Source organism: Danio rerio, chromosome 8 (assembly GCF_052040795.2).
Source record: "Danio rerio strain M-AB ecotype USA chromosome 8, GRCz13ab, whole genome shotgun sequence".
Classification (NCBI taxonomy): Eukaryota; Metazoa; Chordata; class Actinopteri; order Cypriniformes; family Danionidae; genus Danio; species Danio rerio.
This window is the reverse complement of record NC_141028.1, coordinates 9,540,001-9,556,688: the sequence shown is the minus strand read 5'-3', so window position 1 is coordinate 9,556,688 and position 16,688 is coordinate 9,540,001. Positions and strand designations below refer to the sequence as shown.

At 36.1% G+C, this 16,688-nt stretch overlaps 1 protein-coding gene across 5 annotated transcripts in view; it reads right to left on the bottom strand.

Annotated features, from left to right (window-relative positions):
• The window catches only part of fgd1 (FYVE, RhoGEF and PH domain containing 1), a 112,622-nt gene that overhangs the window by 33,121 nt on the left and 62,813 nt on the right, over positions 1-16,688 (bottom strand). For 2 of the 5 annotated variants that reach the window (XM_087264227.1, XM_087264229.1), the window contains exons 2-5: positions 9,880-10,092; positions 5,762-5,951; positions 3,442-4,126; positions 759-997 (exon numbers count right to left, since the gene is read on the bottom strand). In XM_087264227.1, coding sequence (XP_087120353.1) covers positions 759-997; positions 3,442-4,126; positions 5,762-5,951; positions 9,880-10,092 — 1,327 coding nt within the window. Of the gene's footprint in view, positions 1-758; positions 998-3,441; positions 4,127-5,667; positions 5,952-9,879; positions 10,093-16,688 lie in introns of those variants that run through there. The other 3 variants (XM_087264228.1, XM_087264230.1, XM_087264231.1) reach the window with 2 other exon arrangements.

Genomic DNA, 16,688 nt, shown 5'->3' with positions numbered 1-16,688 from the left:
AAGAAGGTCGCTAGTTTGAGCCTTAGCTGGGCCAGTTGTCATTTCTGTGTGAAGTTTGCATGTTCTCCCCGTGTTGGCGTGGGTTTCCTCCGGGTGCTTCTCCCACAGTTCAAAGACCTGTGCTATAGATAAATTGAATAAACTTAATTGGTCGTAGTGTATGTGTGTAAATGTGAAAGTGTATGGGTGTTTCCCAGTACTTGGTTGCAGCTGGAAGGGCTTTATCTAATGTGTTGTATTTATATAAATTTGGCTATATTAACCCAGTTTTATTCTGCATGTATACTGACATAGGTCAATATTTATTAATTTGCCTTCCTGTGTGTTTTTTTTTTTTCATTTTCAAATATTTCCTAAATGATGTTTAACAGATTCAGGAAATTTTCACAGTATGTCTGATAATATTTTTTCTTCTGAAGAAAGTCTTGTTTGTTTTATTTGGGCAAAAATAAAAGCAGTTTTAAATGTTTTTAAACCATTTCAACGTCAACATTTTAGCCCCTTTAAGCTATTTTTTTTTCTCGATAGTCTACAGAACAAACCACTGTTATACGATGACTTGCTTATTTACCCAAACTTGCTTAAGATGAATACTAGTATCTTGAAAAATATCTAGTCCAATATTATTTACTGTCATCATGGCAAAGATCAGTTATTAGAAATGTGTTAAAAGAAATTCTCTCCATTAAACAGAAATTGAGGTAAAAATATACAGGATGGCTAATAATTCTGACTTCAACTGTAAATGCATCCCTCACCATTCCTCCATGCGTTTCTCCAGCGCGGGCAGCAGGAACTGCTGGTGGAAGCAGTAGATGGAGCAGATGTTGGAGAAGATGCCCATGACCATCTCACAGGGAAAGGAGCTGCGGGCTCGAGCCTCCTCCATCAGCTGAGCGCAGAACACCTGGTCCAGGAGGTGCAGTCTGGACACATACGCCTTCTCCGTATGCAGGAGCTCATTAGCAATGTTGAACACCCGCTGCTGGACCGACATCTGCCAGACAACAACAGGTTTCAACATACCTGCACATCTGTGACAAGAAGCTGGACTGAAGAGTGAATAAATGATGGTCTGATTCTCACAACTGTGTGTGCGTATACAGAACACAGCATAAACGAGTACACCCTAACATTTATCTCACTTTTAAATCGATCATTTCTAGGGCTTCTGTGATAGACCCTTTTCACATTTCCGGGTGTCTCAGTAGCTGAAGATGTCTTAGTTGAGTAAACTTACAGCTCAGTGAATTGGAGAGTACATCAAATGTTTTTTTTACATCCTATTTTCTAAAATAATAATAGAAAAACTCCACGATGGTGTGATCAAGACTTCCAGATAAAGAAAAAAATTGTGTGAGACTGAAGATGGCAGTCAGAGGAGAAAATAACATCAAATTTTACTGCCTAATCGCATAGACACTGCATTAGAAACACCTCGCATAAGTGGTTATTAATTTTTTGTAGTTTCAGGCAAAGATGATAAAATACATACAGAAATACATAAAATATTCATATGTTTTTTTTAAATCTAAATATTAAAAACTTTTAAGGATTTAAGATGCTGATGACCGTTAAACATGTCATAACGGGCTTGGGAAAAGGGTCCACTACACTCAGTAAATGGCGGTGAGTTTGGTGGACTGATGACCTTCACGGCCAATCACAGTCATTTCTGTTGAACACGTGAACACAATGGCAAATCAGCGCTGTTTACGAACGTGTTCAACAGCGCTCAAATGTAAGTGAGAAATGGACGTTTTTTAAATTTCAGTAACGATTTGTACCGAATTGCAGTATCATGACAACCCTAATATTTACTAAATATTAATGTAAGAAACTAATCCAAAACTAAATCATTAATTATATAATGAAAATCTATTAAACCTGGCTAATTCAGCCAGTTGGACACATGGTTTCCGCTACATTGCTTCTTCCATGGCGGAGCGACACACCAAATTGCATCCCGCCATGGCTACATTAAAGCTTCTCATTTAAAACATTCAGTCATTGTTGTTGTCTTTTTTAATAGCATGTTATAATCGCACTAAAACTTATTGAAAGGTAAGTGAGTTATAACAACGCAAACTTTTCTGTAATCGTAGTAGTGCTGTGCGTAGTAGTGTCTGCCGCCACAGCTGGAAAAAACTTTAGCAAACGACATTGCATAATCAAAAATTATATATAATTTTATGACATGCAAAATAGCATTTAAGACTTTTTTAATGCTAATTAAGCTAAATAAATCTTCATTGATTTATCAACTTTTTTTTCAATTATGTTTTAGGGGTTTTCACCTTTATTCGATAGGACATTAGAGAGAATTGACAGGAAAGCATGAGGAGCAGAGAGAGGGGGAAAAAATCTGCATAGGACCGGAGTGCATGTGTTGACGCACTAACCATTACACCACTGGCGCTGACTGATTTATCAACTTTTAATACTTTTCAACTTTTATCAACTTATAATACCTTATAATGTAGATGTTGGACTGAAGCAGCTGATGTTCATTTACAATGAGGAAGTGCAGAGGGTTGCTGAAGAACTACTGAGAGATTTCAGCTGCTGTCTAGGCTTTCACTGTCTTTCTACACCTTTCTTTCTTCATGTGTTCAATACTTTTTCCCTGCGTCATTTCATTTTATTATGCATAACTTAATTTGTAAACTAATTAGATTTGTTTTCTTTTCATATACAGATTTATTTGGTTGTTATCAACCTCCGGTGAAAATTTCAAGTCAACACCACCTTTAGAAATATGTTTTTTGAGAAAAATGCTGACTTCAAGAGTTCACACTTAGCTTATAATCAATAGAGCGGAATTGGCATGCTGTCCCCGGAGAGAGCCCTGAGCTCGTAATATCCTCGAGCCTGGGGCTCCCTCCCGTCAGAAGGGTCGAGAGGGGAGTTCGAGCTCAGGTGGGTCTCGAGAACTCCCCTGCTTGTCATCGTGTGAGAAGTGTAAACTAAGTTTGTCCTGGGTGATTACTTGGTTTAGTTGATAGGCTATGGTGTATGTTTTTGGTCGGTGGGAGGAAACCGGGGAACCCGGGGGAAACCCACGCAAACATGGGGAGAGCATAGAAACTCCGCACAGAAACGCCAATCGGCCTGATGGGAGGTTGGACCAGCGGTGTTCTTGCTGTGAGGCAACAGTGCTAGCCACTGGGCCACCGTGTCGCCATATCGAAAAAAAGGGTGGGAAGTAGGGGTGGAAGGGGGGAAGCTTCAAGACGAAGATAACCGGAGTGAAAAACTTTGGTTATTTATAATGCTCTATTATAGAGCAGATTACAGAGGTGCCAGCCGTGTTGATCATAAGCACGTGATCATCTCGAAATTATTTTATAAATAAACCACACATGTTCAACATTTACTTATTCCACTGTGAGTATAGCCATGTAGATATGGTATATGGCATTAACAAAGCACCCTTCTGACCTCAGTGGAGTCTTGTCGTTCAGCTTTGGGCAGAGGTTGTAGAGCCATGGGGTTCATCTCGCTCTCGTCTCCACTGCCCTCCTCAAGATCACTGTCTCCCTCTGAGTCTCTGCCAGCCTCCTCCCCGCCGGCCCCCTCTTCATCGGGACCCTCCACATAACTACATGAAATCCCTGGTCCTGGGCTACACGGACAAATCTCCCGCTCATGACCGACCCGATCCTCATCCCCAACAAAGCAGAGCTCCTCGCTGTGTGAAGGCGAGCTGATGCTGTCGATTCCGCTGTCCCGATTGGCCAGCTTCCCGTCCATCTGCGCTGGGGGGAGGGACAATCGGTCAGAGGGGATTTCTGATTGGTTGGCTGTCATCTCCATGTTGTCCAGCAGTTTATCTGAAGCGCCGTAGCCTGATTCCATGGAAAGACGCTTATCTGAGCAGGATGCCCCAAGCTCGCTGTCATCTTCTTCAGTTTCGTCTACATCTTCTTCTTCTTCCTCCTCTTTTTCTTCTTTCTCAAGCTCGTCCTCAGCCAGCGGCGCCTCTAGAGGTTCCTGAAGGGATGTGCAGGGCAGGATAAACTCTGATGTTTGAGGACTAAGTGACCCAGGAGTGGCCTGCTGATCCGGGACCCGCGGGGTACACATCACGCCCCCAGTGATATCTGGCACCACAATTATCTGCTCCCTGAATATTAAACACAAAAAAGCTAAAACAAATATATTGTGGATGACTTCGCAAAACATTTTTTGATATGTGTATTTACAAATATCTAAAACACATCTAATAAACACATGATTGTGCTGAATAAAATGTATTAAATAAACTAATTTTAATAAAATAAATATAAAAATAAATGTAAATAATATATATTTTTGTCACTGAAAACCTTTGTGCACTCAACTATATTAAATAAGATTAAATAAATTGCTTAAGACTTAAAAATAAATACAAACATATTAAAGAAATATGATATGAGATAAAGAATATAAAAATAATGTAAATAAGAATGTAAGATTCATGCTAACAATAAGAAAAAAGTATTAATATCTGTAATAATATCTGCAATTCAACTTACTTTTTTGTTTTACCTTAAATTAAAAAATTTACTGAAACATTTCCAAAAAAAAAGTCAAAATATCCCAGGACAAACTGCTCCTTCGGTACATTTTGTTTTGCAAGAATTAAATAGCTCAAGTAACAAACGATTTACTAAATTTTATATCTATATAATAGTTATGCTTAAAAAAAAGAATGAATTTCTTATGCAACTGTACTCACATCTCCCTTTACCTTTAGTTAATCTATAGTCATATTGTCTGGAAAGTGTTAATATTTTATGCTTCTTAATTGTATCTTGATTTACCTTAAATTTAAAACAAAAGTAAATAAAAAATATATTATTATCATCATTATTATTATTAGCCATTTTATTACCAAAATAGCCATAATCTCTGAAAAAGTACACAAAGTACATTTTGTTTAAATCATATTTAATATTTTGACTTGAACTATTCATTTTGATATGAATATATATTATAATTTTTTATGTTTTGATATAAATATCTGTATTTTATATAATATATGATATATTTTTATATGATTATGTTTTTAAATAATATGACATAATATAATGTAATATAATATAATATAATATAATGTAATGTAATGTATAATGTAATGTAATGTAATGTAATATAATGTAATGTAATATAACATAATATAATATAATATAATATAATATAATATAATATAATCACTAATCACTTTAGTCTCTTGTTTACCTGTGATCATATATATATATATATATATATATATATATATATATATATATATATATATATATATATATACACATATAATATTTTTAATGATATAATATTTTAATAATATAATAATAACATTAATAATAATATAATATAATATAATATAATATAATATAATATAATATAATATAATATAATATAATATAATATAATATAATATAATATAATATAATATAAGCACATTTTCTCCAGCAAAGATGAAAGATTATCTGTTACTGTAAACTTTATTGTCCCCTTTTGGGGTGATTTGTTCTGCAGCATAACAGATTTGCAACATATATATTATACCATACATTTAAGACAAACATTAAACAGCATTAGTACTACTAAAAACAGTGGCTACCTCTTCCCATTAAAATTCAGCAAATCAATCGCACATAAAACAAATGAAAATGAGCTTACCTATGATCAACAAACGGAGATATCATCACTCATGACTGACTGTAGTTATGAATAATAAACCGTACAGTAATGTCTGTTTGTGTTGCTCTCTCACCTCTCAAACTTCTCGATGAGCGAAAGGACACAAGTGGGGGAGGAGCTTCCCTCTGCCCTCGGCATGGTGGCACGTGATTGGCGGGGGTCGGCTGGCAGTGGGCGGGATGGTGGTGGCGGTGGGAGGGGCTTGTCTGGGGGGCGGGGCCGTCGAGCGTTCTGCTGCTGTAGATGAGGGGGTTTCGGGGGCACTGAACGAGACAAGATCAATACAGAAATCAATAAAGTGAGACTGGTGCACAATCACATGACCGCAACACAGAGAGACACACAGATATTAACTGGAACATCAGCAGAGACTGTACTTTTATGTATGCATCCTAATTGCATATTGTATTTTATATCACAATTAATTGGTTCATGAGGTCAATTTAAAATACAGATAATATTAAAATAATAATGACTTCTATGTAGATAGATAAAGGTTTTGTATATCCTTTATGTACATTACAAAACATGCACTACTATTGTTATAGTAATAAAAGTTAAAATCATTCACTCATTTTGGTTATTTAAAAAATATATTGATATTACATATATATTTATTTCATTAAATTACATTAAAATAACGAGAAAACAGAAAGAATGTATGCATTACTACATTTATTACGCTTGTTATGATCTGAAATGCTTATTTAAATCAGAAAAAAATACTTATTGTACTCCACATTAAACTCCATTAAATTTGAAATACAGCAGTTCAGAATTGTAATACTCTCTCTGTTCCTTATGTTCGCACTTAACTGGGTAAGAAGGCTTTAACGTATATTAATACTCTTCAGTCTAAGTAACAAAAATGGGTCTCTTAGGATAATTTTAAGTGACTTGCTCAGCAAATGGAGGGTGTTTCTATGATTTGTATTTTTTTTTTAGGTATTCTTAATGTTTGTCCTGTGAAGTCTGTAAAATCTTTTTTGTTCATTTTGGCCAGGACACTCCTGCTAAAGAGACTAATAATCTCAGAGAGTCTGTTTTGGTTAAATAAAGGGTAAACAAAACACAATTAACAATTCATATGTTATTTTATAAAAACAAAGATATATACATATCTTTATATCTTATCTTTAAAAAAATAAAATATAAACATAAAAACAAGATAAGAAAAGTTAGAGTTAGATTGTTTAAATTAAAGGTATTTTATTTGAATTATATATTTTTATTTGATGAATTTCATTTAAAAATGTAGTTTAGTTGTCTTATTTAACAAAATATATTTTAATTTTACAAATAAACGTGCAGCATTTGAGAAATAAAAAAGGCCTCTATTCATTTCTAAATTGTCAGCTAATTTTGTAAAAAAATATATATATATATTGTGAGATCAGTATGGTAAATTGTATCAACTTGTTAGTTAGGCGAATCTTTACAGAGGGTGATGTTTAATTTTAGGTTAACTCTCCCTGCTAACTTCAACAGCAGTTTATGTTGATGTAAGACGTTAATTTTAGGTTCGATTTAGGTGGTGAAGTCGGGTGACCAAAATTCAATGTCTAGTCAGTGTCTAATGACATTATTTTGTTGTTCAATAACGACATCAAATGATGTTGATAATTGGTTGATTTTAGGTTGCGTTGGATGACTGAAATTCAACGTTAAGCCAACATCTTAAACCAATGTCATATTAACATCAAGTACTGAAAGTTGGTCGGCGCAATAGCCTAGTGGTTACTGCGCTGACATATAGTGAAGTAGCACATCAGGGTGTCCCGAGTTTGAATCCTGGCTCGAGAACATTTCCCTACTTCAAATGCATTTTAGTCATGTGACCAGCTCAGCTAAAATGGTGGATGACATTGTACAGCACTTGTTTTGGATGTTCTCTATTTGACAGCATTGGTAAAGATTAATTTCACTCTGTACATGCTCAAAATTTCTTTTCTTCAAAAGACACAGAATGTTTACTCAGAGCTGTTGTTTTGGCATGTCTCTCAGTCTAATGTCTCCCACGCTTTTGCAACTTTTATACTTCTGTGTTACTCACAGAAACAGCTCCATCGCACTGTTAATCCAATTTAAAAAAACAAAAAGTGGTTATTTTCCTCCTCATATTGCTCCAACATTTGAAAAAGCCGGAAAGTAAATAAACCTTATCACATACTCAGTACAGGCACTGTGTTTTTGCCACGTGCAGTCTAAAATCTAAAATTCCAGAATATTGTAGATTTTTTTTAAAAGTTTTCTACAACAAACAAAAATCTTTTCATAGGTTTTGCCTGTTTGTTTACACAACAATGTTATTTTTGAGACATTTTTGAACTTTTAAATGAATTAAGTGCACTTGAAAAAAAAAGATCTCTGGTTTTGTAATCTGTATGAAATGTACGCAAGGCACGCGAGGTCAAACACACATCACATGACAGCAACTACTAAAACGCCCACAAACTTGTAAACAAAGAGTTGCTGTCATTTCTGGAGGACATTCACCATCAAGACAAAGTTGTGGATTACTTCCGAAGAGCAGGCACTTTCAGACGCAGCATTATTCAGAGGTTGATAAAGTGTAAAACAGCCATAAATTAGGTTGGTGTTGTGATCTCGTTCCTTTTGAGTGCACATGTGCATCAGTGGCGCAACAAGGGGGTATGCAGTATATGCGGCGCATAGGGGCGCCACACATGGGGGGCGCCGTTGTGCCAAAACTATTTTTAAAATTAATCCGTATTAAAGGTTACAAATAATAAAAATAAATAAATATGTTTTGTTAAAAAACATTATTTTAGATTTTAAACGAATATAATATTGTTATTGTTCAATTCAAAATCATTTAACACAATAACATGCAGTCCCACAGCCGAAAGTGTTCATGTAGATGTAACTGTTTAGATTTGTTTTTATTTTTATCAAAATAAACTGTCAAATCATACATAATGTCAAAAGTTATAAGATTAATCTGAAAATTTGTCTTCATTTATTATTAATTAATTAATATAAAATAAGAGGGATCACACAAAATTTGAACCCGCATACCCCTCAGTAAATGTGTAGTTGCGCCCCTGATGTGCATTAGCTCGAGCAACCTGATTTTGTTTGATTTGAACGCTTAGAAACGAAACTTTTAAGACAGATGTTGTTTAATTTTATTGGTAATTGCAAACATGTAATGTAATCGTAAGCTTGGCAAACAGTTTTGGCGAATTTAATGTTTCCCTATTCAGACAGAATGCCCGAGGATACCGCCCGAGAGGAGTTTCAAAGATGGCCACAACTGAAATTACTTGCTTTAAAGAGGCTTTGACGATAGTAATAGTTTAATTGCGGTGTTTACATGTCTGTACAGCACTTCAATATTGCGACTTAAATCAGCATACTCCACATGCCTTAATTCGATTACTGTTTAGTTCGATTGTGACTTTAGTTGGATTAAATTAATCAAAAATCGCTGTTTACATGGTAGACTCTTAATCAGAGTATTGTCTTGATCGTATTAATGTCGGATTGTTCAGACATCCTTAAGTACATCCTAATACATAGAGACTCCCAAATGCTCACAAACAAATGATAATGTCCCGGATATGATTATAATGATAATCGCGCATCTCCGGCCTGGTCGTCAAATACTTCGCGCAACCCACTCCACCGCACCCCGACCCCTCTCCGCGCAACCCGCCCGCTCTTCAGATACGTCACGCACAACCTCCTGGAAATCATTGCTTTCTCCCTCAGAAATGACTTTTCGTAACTTGGGGTGTCTGGACGATTGGTGTCCATGTAAATGTACTCAGTGCTTTATTGTTTTCAGTACTGAGGAACAGCACTAAAATAATCAAATGCAAAATAACTCTCGATCAAGACTGGATCAAAAAATCAAAGTCGTCCTAAAACTATTCAACATTACCAATTCTTACTTTGATGCAGTTTTTTGATCAACTTCAAATGTTGACTACTGATTTCATTATGTAAATAATTACAATTAATTGTCTTTGAATCTACAAACTTGCCCCTATGGTTTAAATTATAATCCCAACTCAACATTGCTGTTTTGCAATGACATTGCAATGTAACTATTGTAGATTCGCACACTGCAATATCGATGCTGAAACTATTTATATTGTGTAGCCCTAGAAAAAACATCTCGTTTTTGGCTACATCACTGTGTAAACATAGCCTTAGAGAACCCACCTTGAGGCTTTGGCCCAGGTAAAGGTGGCCGTGTTTTGGGAGGTGGAGGTGGGACGTCCTGAGGGCCGTTCTCACTTGTGCCATTGCAGTGCTGCGGTTCCAAGGGTCCGGGGTCAGAGCAGAGGCGCTGTGGGGTCTCGTGGGCTCCGAGGCAGGGGCCTGGATCAAGGGACAGACTCTTGGTTAGGAGCCGCGGACTGGATGAAGATGAGCCTGACAGACAGAGAGAGTGATTTGTAGAATCTCAATAAATGCCCGATGGTCTGGCACAACCAATGAAGTTATTGGTTTCGTTTGAGCAGGATTGGGCCAAAATAAGGCTTGCTTTGCTTAGTTTGAGTTTAAAATACACCACTCTCTCTTTCATAGTCAGAGTTTTGTGATATAATAGATGAGTATAAATGATTCTGTGAGCTCAAATCAAGATTGAAATGTGAATTAAACTGGCTTTGACAAGAAAATAAAACAATTACTTAAAAGCGATGCAAGTCATTTTAAAAGACAGACCAACATTGATGATTCACAAAACTTTTTACAACCATGATTACAGCTTTTTTTTTCTCAGAAACAACACATAACAATCCCTCAAAACAATGAGAGATTTAATTGGATTTGATTTGAACAATAATACTGTAAAAAAAAATCCTTCGGCTTAGTTTCTATTTCGCCACAGGTCGCCACAGCGTAATGAACCGCCAACTATTCCGGCATATGTTTTACGCAGCAGATGCACTCCCAGTCGCAACCCAGTACTGGGAAACACCCATACACACTCACATTCATACACACTGATAACTAATACACACTGTCCAATTCAGTTTATCCAATTCTCCTTATAGCGCATGTCTTTAGACTGTGGGGAAAACCAGAGCACCTGGAAGAAACCACACCAAACCAGGGTGAACATGCAAACTCAACTCCATCAAATGCCAACTGACCAAGCCAGGACTCGAACCAATGACCTTCTTGCTGTGAGGTGACAGTGCTGACCACTGTGCTGCCAGTAAATAAAAAAAATATATTATTAAAATTTAAAACAACAATTTCTAATTTAACGTCTTTTAAAAGGCTGTTCATTCTTTTGATCTCATGCTGAATGTTCAATTTACTGATTTGCTGCTCAAGAAACATAATTTAATCTTATATTCTGTGGAAACAGATATTTGGTTACTTTATCAGTTTAATGTATTCTTGATAAATAAAAGTATTAATATCTTTACAAAAACACAAACAGTAACATACCCCAAACTTTTGAACTACAGTAGGAATTTTAATGATGGCAAATACATATATTGTTTTAAATAAATGTTTTTAATGAACAAAACATTTTTAGGATAAAATAAATGTCTATATATTTGTTATCCACAATTTTACTGTAATCTTAACTAAATAGACAAACCCAAACACATTTTTATCGTTATGGATGCTAAAAATTACAACCCAGACTCATAGTGAAAATGTATCGCTATATACATTTCTGGAGAGCGCCTAATCTATCCTAGGAGGTATGTTTTTTTGCAGTGTTTATTTTCACAAATCTACCAGAGGTCACAGTGTACGCTTTTTGAGATCTCAAATTTCTCTCGCGAGTGCCACTCGCACCTGCTCTTCTAGTGTAAATCCACCACAATCTGCTGTCGATTGACTGACTGACTGACTGACCGACTGACCCACCCTCCTCTTTTCCCAAACCCAACCAAGTGTTTTCAAAAGCACCGATTGACCTGTCAACCCACTTCCTTAAACCCAACAGACAGTTTTAAAAAGCAATCCAGAAAAAGAAAAACCCTCGCCTGATTTTGACCATGTTTTCAGATTTTACCACATTCTCACCCTGTTATTTTTCTTGTTATTTTATTTTCTGGCATCCGTTTTGTTTTATTAGTCACAACACAAACAACTGAAGAAATGCACTGCAAAGTCACAACACTTGCAAATTTGCACGTAACAAAACATAAATGTTTCAGGAAGACCCAAAAACATCACAGACCCTGCTGAGATATGATTGTGTTTTTTTATTTAGGTCATATAATCAGGATATTAAAATAAACGAAAAACAACTCACCTTCCACAGACCACCAATCACTTCACCGAGCAACAGTGACAGCATAATAATACATCCATACCTCAGCAGGGTCTGTCATGAATGGGTATTCATTTTAAAGACGAATGCAGCCATACCTACTTCTGGCTACATAATTCGCGATCTCCAGAAATGTATATAGTGCTACGTTTTCAGAATGTTGGATAATTCGGTTCTGCCATCATATGATTAAATTACATTTTAAAATAACTTTAAATCTAAAACCGTAGTTTAAATTGTAGTAATATTTCAGTCTTGAGGAGCATAAGACATGTCATTCTGAACAGTCGTGCAGATGTGAAATCTCATTTGCATATATGCATGTAATGTAAACAATCCCAAACCACAATGTAAACTTAACAAGAATTTTTTTTTTTAAATCCGGTAACTTCTATCAAATTGCCTGGCTAGTAAATCCATTCAAAAAGTAAAAAGTATAAATGACTAGCATGATCACCTCAGACAGCATGCGCTTTAAGAACCAACAAGAGAGAAGAAAACAAGACAGGCAAATTCAATCCAGCCTAATTTAATGGAGCCGGTTGGGCGTAATAGATTACAGTTCGGCTGAGTGATGTGTCTGAACGCCAGAAAGCATAAATGCACAACACGTTTCCACACAAATCACCAGCGAGCTCAATAAACTGTGAGTCCAGATCCACTGATATGACCAAGTATATACTTGACATCAATCCTAGGCTTAAATCACAGCCTGATTTGTGCTGACAATGTGAACATGACATCAAACTGTGTATAAAGACTTCTGGGTAAATCAGAAAAGCGTGCATGGCTGGCCTGTGTTAAGTAGGTCAGTGTGTTAAAGGGGACATGTCACAGAAATCTGAATTTTTCTGTATTTAAAGGGGACCTGCTATGCAGAAATCAGTTTATAAGAGGTAGATATATCTAGCCTCTAATGGTAAAAAACTATTCATTCCATTGTTTATAATCACACTCGATAAAAACAGTCTGCAGAAACACTCTGATTGACATTCCCCCTTGGTGTGTCATCAGTGGGGGAAAGCCCTGCCCATTAGTGATGATCTCTTCATCATTAGCATGAACAGCCCTGAGTGAGAAGCAGCTGTCCACCATTATGGCCCGTTTCCACTGAGTGGTGCAGTATGGTACGGGTTGGTACTGGTCACCTTCATCAGGCTTGCGTTTCCACTGCTAAAATGGTACTCTTTTGGTAGCCATGGTGTACTACAAAAAGTTTTAGTCAACGTCATTCTCTCTCGAGGAAAAGTAGAGCTGTAAGGGTTGTTCACATATCGTATGAGAAGCACTTCTCACAAAACAGATGATTTATACATGTTAAAACTTGTGTATAAATGTTTTTATGAACATGAAAACTGCAGATCGACTATAGGGTGAAATAGCCTACTGTAACGTCAGCAATTTTATAAATTAAATAAGTAAATGCAACATATATGAACACATACAGACCCTCACAGTCTCTGATATGTTACTAAATACAGAAAAACGACACACAGCATATATTTAGTCCTTATTTGCTTTTAAAAGCAACGTGAAATATAGCCCTCAGTCAGTGCAAACCTCTTATCTGTGTCTTTAATCTGTGCTAACTAGCACATGTAGCCTCTGTTAGAGAGTAATTCCGTCATTTCAAGTTCACAATAGTCCAAAAGGCGATGATAATAGTTAAACATGGCGGTTTGTTAATGTTTTAGGTTGCTAAAAACAATCATTTCTCCTTTATTTTTTATCCGGCTTCTCCTTTGTTTTTTCACACTTTACTTTCGTGTTTGTCCATTTCTGAAAGAATCTGATGTCAGAAGCACTTCAATAATCATGCGTACAGTATTATCATTAGCCCAAGAAGTTCGTTATTTCAAATATAGATGTGCTGCGAATGCACGCGAGAATGCGAAACGTTTTGTGTTTTAGACGGCCTTGTAAAAAAACAACTGGTCACAGGGTAAATTCTCCACTTCTTCTTGGCTTTGTAGCTGTTCATCAATACGACGACAAAGTTTGTTTGAGCTCAGGTCGACCATAACTCGTTATTATATGTATATATTATTAGGATGTAATGTCTCAGCTGTGCATTTAAAAATGACGGTTCCTTTGTTTTTTTTCTTCTGGCTTGTTGAACAAAAAGTGACGTATCTCTGTTGACCAATAGCGTTCAGTTGCGTGTCTTGCTCTGCATTTTGGTACCCTTTTGTCATGCTAGGTAGCCTTTTCTAAGGATACTCAAAAAGTTGTACAGTTCGGTTCACTTTTAGGTACCTTTTGACAGTGAAAACAGCCATAAAAGCATTCCAAACCATACCGTACTAGTGGAAACAGGCCATTAGAGTTTCGAATCTGCTGCTATGCTGACACATAAGCATTTAAAAAAAGACCTGGGAGCACAATCTTATTTGAATTTAAAGCAACAGTCACCAAAATGGCACATATTGGATAAAAAGCCTCAAAGGGGGCAGTTTCAAACAGTTATAAAACATTATTTTTTAGGGTGTTTTGAGCTGAAATTTCACATACACACTCTAGGGACATCAGAGATTTATTTTATAAGGGCCGTAATAGGTACACTTTTGCTAGTGCAATAATTGTGTCCCCGACACATTTAACAAACAAGAAAATTTGATATAATAAACATAGTAAGGTTGTTTTGTTGAGCCATTCTCTGTAAGCATGTAAAAAATGAACTGTTCAGATTTAGATAGAAGATCTTATTATAATTTAGCAACCCTTAAATAGATTACCCAAAGAGTTCACCCAAAAATTTACATTTTTTTACTCTCCAAACCTTTATGAGTTTCTTTCTTCTGCTGAACCCTAAAGAAGATATTTTATAGAAAGCTGAAAACCGGTACCTATTGACTTGCATAGCAGGAAAAACAAATACTATGGAAGTCAAAGGTTTCAGGTGTCCAGCTTTCTTTAAAATACCTTCTTTTGTGTTCAACAAAGCAACTCAAACAGGTATTAAACAAGTGAACGGTGAGTAAATGATCTCATTAATCGGAAAGTTTACACATGCAGCAGTCACCATTTCTGTTCAGTATGTGTACAGCAGCTACAGATTTACAGTCTGCACCAGAAAAAAAATCATCCTGAATATTTTGTGGTTGGATGAACAAACAAACATAAGAGCCATTAAAGACCCCTGGCATTTGAGCCACTGAGGTCTTTTTTGAAGGAATTACGCTGAATTTCGGCAAATGTTACATAATAAATATAAATAAATGTTTTTTTGATGAAAATATGAACCGCCAACTTATTCAACATGTTTTACGCAGCAGATGCCCTTCCAGCTGCAACACAGTTCTAGGAAACATCCATACACACTCATTTACACACATACACTACGACCAGTTTAGTTTACTCAATTCACTTATAGCACATGTCTTTGGACTGTGGGGGAAACCGGAGCACCTGGAGAAAATCCACAGTGATTGCCAACAGACCAAGATGGTACTTAAATCAGCGACTTTCTTGCTTTGAGGTGACCGTGTTAACCACTGAGTTACCGTGTGAATTTGTATTTGTATGAATTTGTACGATCCCATTCGTATAAATCAATACAATTTGCTTATCCCCCAATGATGGTTGGATTTAAGTGGGGGTTTGGTGTTTTGGGTTTGGGGTCTACTTCATAAAGAAGATTACTTCATAAAGAAAAACAATAAAGGCGTACATACACACACATACACACACGCACACACGCACAAATGTATATTGTGATCAGCATAAATGAGTACACCTCATTTTGAAAATGAATATTTGTCTCCATTTCTCAGTGAATAGCCAACAATTTTTAGTGCACATCAAGTTATATTCAATAAAATACAATTTTGGTCAACTAATGCCTTTTGAAATAGATAGAAAATACATTAATAACTCAAATTAGTTATTAAATATTAGTATTATTAATATTGGGCAACACGGTGGCTCAGTGGTTAGAACTGTCGCTTCTCAGCAGGAAGATCACTGGTCCCAGCTGGGTCAGTTGGCATTTCTGTGTGGAGTTTGCATGTTCTCCCTGTGTTGGCGTGGGTTTCCTCTGGGTGCTCCGGTTTCCTCCACAGTCCAAAGACATGCGCTATAGGTGAATTGAGTAAGCTAAATTGGCCTTAGTGTATGTGTGTGAATGCAAGAGTTTATGGATGTTTTCCAGTACTGGGTTGCAGCTAGAAGGACATTCGCTGTGTAAAAGATATGTTGAATAAGTTGGTGGTTCATTCCGCAGTGGCGACCTCTTATTAAAAGGACTATGTTAAAAGAAAATGTATGAATGAATTATTACTATTAATATTACTTTATTTTTTATTAAATTCTTTAATATTTATTTTAATTTGGGTGTACTAATTTTTTTTGGCCTATGACCTTAAGTTTTTTTTTGTTACATTAGTTCTAGTTTAGAGATAAATTTAATGTGTATGTATAAAAATATTATTGTAAAGCATCTAATAGAAAATATTGACTTACAAGAGCGAGCTGTAATGCTGTGTTCACACCAAACGCGGAAGAAGCCTCAAGCGCGAGTGATTTAAGTCAATGCAAAGATGCGAATAGACATCCTGCAGCACAATCCATGCGAATTAGGCAGCGTGAATGACGCGATTGAATCGCTCGAGTTCAAAAATCTGAACTTCAGCAGAATTCGCTCCACATTAACCAATCAGGAGCTTGCTCTTGTGGGGTAGTGATTATAAAGTAGCACCTGTTGTTGGCGTCCCGGGGGAAAACAGTT